The sequence below is a fragment of the Cariama cristata genome, unplaced genomic scaffold (genome assembly GCF_000690535.1).
Source record: "Cariama cristata isolate BGI_N322 unplaced genomic scaffold, ASM69053v1 scaffold8450, whole genome shotgun sequence".
Taxonomy (NCBI): Eukaryota; Metazoa; Chordata; class Aves; order Cariamiformes; family Cariamidae; genus Cariama; species Cariama cristata.
In genome coordinates this window covers 4444-7659 of record NW_009592895.1, presented here as the reverse complement: position 1 = coordinate 7659, position 3216 = coordinate 4444, and the positions used below count along the sequence as shown (strand labels likewise).

The following is a 3216-nucleotide window of genomic DNA, read 5'->3' as shown; positions in this document are numbered from 1 at the left end:
TGGTGCGAGGCCCTGCAGCGAGCTTGCCCCGGGGCTGCGGGCGGGCGAGCTGGAGGTTGCGCTGACGGGAAGCAGCATGGGGAAGGGGAGGTGGGCGTTGCTATTTTCGCTCACCACATCCTCTGTCAGTTTCTAAGAACCGGCGGCGGATTCCTGGTAAGAGATTTCGGTGTGTGACAATATCCAGCGAGCGTGCGCGGCCTCGCGGCGTCCAGCTCGGCTCCGGCCGCGAGGTGCGAAATGTCACCGCTTGCCCCTCGGTGAGAGCCGAGACGCGGTGTAGGAGCCGGGCTGGGGTGCGCCGGGTGGTGATGCCTCCGGCGGCTCTCGGTGTATCACGGAGCTCTGGTGTCGAAGTGGAGGCGTTTCCTCCTCTGATTACAGCTTGTGTGGGGAGAAAGTAGAGCGGGCTTTGCTTTTATTACAAGTGATGGGCGGCTGCTTGTGGTCCCCTGCACCTTCCTGTTTGTGGGGCTGGTGTGTCCCCCGCACTGGGTTCCCTGGGCCCGGGGAGGTGCTGTGAGGCACGCAGGGCTCCCCAGGGCAAGAGCAGGAGGAGTCAGAGCCTTGCGAGAAGCTGCATGGCCGCAGCATCATTCTTCTAACGACCCAGCATCGACGGCACGTCGTGTTGTAGGGAACACGTGGATGGGGCGGCTGGGGGGTTGGGTCCAGGTGCCTTGGAGAACCCCAAAGTGATGGGGTGTGCGTCAGCCTAGGCACCCAGCGGGGATTCACCTTGTCCTGGCTCGGATGTGGGCAGGCACAGGAGGAGGCAGAGCTGTGCGCAGCTTCTCTGCAGCGGGTGGGCAACTGCAGAGATGCAGGACCACGCCGAGCTCCGGGAGACCTGGGTTGTAGGGGCCTGGGGGAGGCACGTGGGGCTCCCTGTGTGCACCCGTGCTGCTGCACGCTGGCCGTTGCTCGTGGATGTTGGAAGTTTTGGTTGTAAAGGTTGATACCAGCCTGCACAGAGCTCTTCGGCTCTACCCTCTCAGTCAGCAGCAGGAGCTGACTGCTGTGATGCTGAAATCACCCGCTGCATCCAGGCACGAGCCTGGATGCTTTGGGAAGCTCCGATGGGCACCACGTGTGTTCCTTGAGAACATGGTCAAGCAGGGAGGTGGGGAGAAGACAACCAGAGTGTGGGGCTTCTCCTGGGGAGGGGCCTGAAGCACAGACAAGCTGGAGATGCCCTTTGTCAGAGAAAGGCTTCTTTGTCTTGGGTGTTTAGATGCTCCAGGGGCCAGGGACATAACCCAGCAGCTGCTCAGAGCTATTTATAAGGCTCCCACCTCTGAGCAGCAGAGAACTGAGGCCTCTTGTCTTGCTCTCTCTCCCCAGGACTGCCTGAAAGCCTGTCAGGAGCAGATTGAGGCGGCCTTAGCCGAGAGCCTGAAACAGGCATCCCAAACCCAACAGGAATACAGAGCTGCCAAGACTGCTGCTTACCCGGCCAGCCAGCCCACCAGCACGCCTACAGACGTCACGGACATCAACCTGTGACCGACCTCCCCTTCCCGAGAGCCGCCCAACCTCGCTGCAGCAGGACCTCGCCCTGGACACCCAAAGGTCGCTGCATCCCCCCATCCCATCCGTCAGCCCCCTCCATCTGACGCCTGCTGAGGATTTGTCCGCTCGCTGGGAGCGTGGAGCAGGATCCACGCTCATCTGTTGGAGCGAGCAGCCGGGCTGGCGGAGCTCGACATTGCTCGTTGGCTTCTGCAGGTGGCCGGGGTGAAGCGACCGTTTTCCTGGTGGCAGGGCACAAGAATGGCTGGGGAGGGGGAGCAGGACCCAAAATGAAGTTGTGAAATGTTTCTCAGTTCGTGTTCCTCGTAGCCCGATTGGCCGCTGTTCGCCATCTCCTCGGGGGTGTTTACCGTGACGAGTGCCAGCCCCACGTGGGCCATCAGTCATGGATAGCGAGCCTCTTACCATGGCCTATGCAACCAAAAATCCTCATAACCCTCCGGGGGCTGGGGTGCTGCGGGCGCGCGTGGCTCATGAGAGAGAACCGACTGTCCAGGAGGAGGGAGCAGGGGCTTGTTGGCCCCTCGCTCCCAATTGCTTTGTGCCAGGTCGCTGTGGCTCCCACGGGGGTGGCGTGGCTGCTTCTGCTTGGAGGGGAAACGTGTGTCTTGTTTCTTGTTGCCGTTAAATTTGGGATTTGTGGGTTTTTGGCTTGCTTGGGGGACATGCTCTCTGTCTGCGTGGACAGCAGAAGAGAAGTCCTCGCTTTCGGGAGCAGCCTCCTGGGCGAGGTTTGGGCGCAATCCCCTTGGCTTTCCGCTGGCCCACGGAGGCTGCTTAATTTATTGTTAACTGCTGGGATATGGGGAAGGAGGAAGACTTTGCAGTTCCTCGCTGTGGGGCCTGGATGCTGGTCTCCTTTCCTTCCGAAAGAGTGCCTTCACCCTTCGTCCCCTTCCCTAGCTCCCTGGGCAATGGGAGACTCTCACTTGGAAGCTGGTTGGTTTTTGTAGGTAGCTTAGACATCAGACTAGGTTTTAAGAAATACATTTGAATGTGCTGCTATAGTCTGAAACGCATCTTCACTCCTCCAAGGCAGGGATCTCGGATCGCATTCAGGAGGGGGCTGCGTTGCATATATATCCATATGGGTCCGAGTTGTATCCTTATAGGGTGGAACATTTGCTGCGCACTTGAGTTGAAAAGCGATTATTGCATTTTTGTATTGTTGTTGTTGATCCTGTCTGTTAGTTTTTATAAAAAGTGTTTAAAAAAATAATAATGCTGCTTTTCTAAGAGAAAACCATTAAATAGTAGAATTGTATTAACCAGGAGAGGCCAGAGGGACTCTGCAGGGATGGGAGGCAGAGTGTTGCTGCTTGGTGACCTCTGGACACGTGGATCTGTGGCTGTTGTCCTCCCATGGGGGATGTGGAAGAGGAGGTAGAAATCTTCCTTTTTGGATGCCACTAGAAACAAAAGTCTTTTATCAGGTGGAAAAAGATGGGGCTGCTGTTCTTCCACTAGCCTGACTTGTCAAGAAGAGCCATCTGCCACTGACTCCTGCTAGCAGGAGGGCTGGGGGCGCACGCAGAGCCTGTCTGTACAAAAAGAAAAAAATTTTTTATATATAAATGAGTTTTAATTTAAGAGTAAACTGGTTTGATGCTCACACGCAAGAGTCCCGCTGCTGGGAGAATCAGAGAACCGTATGAAGTTGCAATAAAGTATTTTAAACAAATA

At 56.7% G+C, this 3216-nt stretch overlaps 1 protein-coding gene across 1 annotated transcript in view; it reads left to right on the top strand.

Annotated features, from left to right (window-relative positions):
* The window catches only part of CCND3 (cyclin D3), a 12482-nt gene extending 10895 nt beyond the window's left edge, over window positions 1-1587 (top strand). The window contains exon 4 of the mRNA XM_009700433.1: window positions 1345-1587. Coding sequence (XP_009698735.1) covers window positions 1345-1506 — 162 coding nt within the window. The 3' untranslated portion in view covers window positions 1507-1587. The remainder of the gene's footprint in view (window positions 1-1344) is intronic.
* The last annotated feature ends 1629 nt before the right edge of the window (window positions 1588-3216 follow it).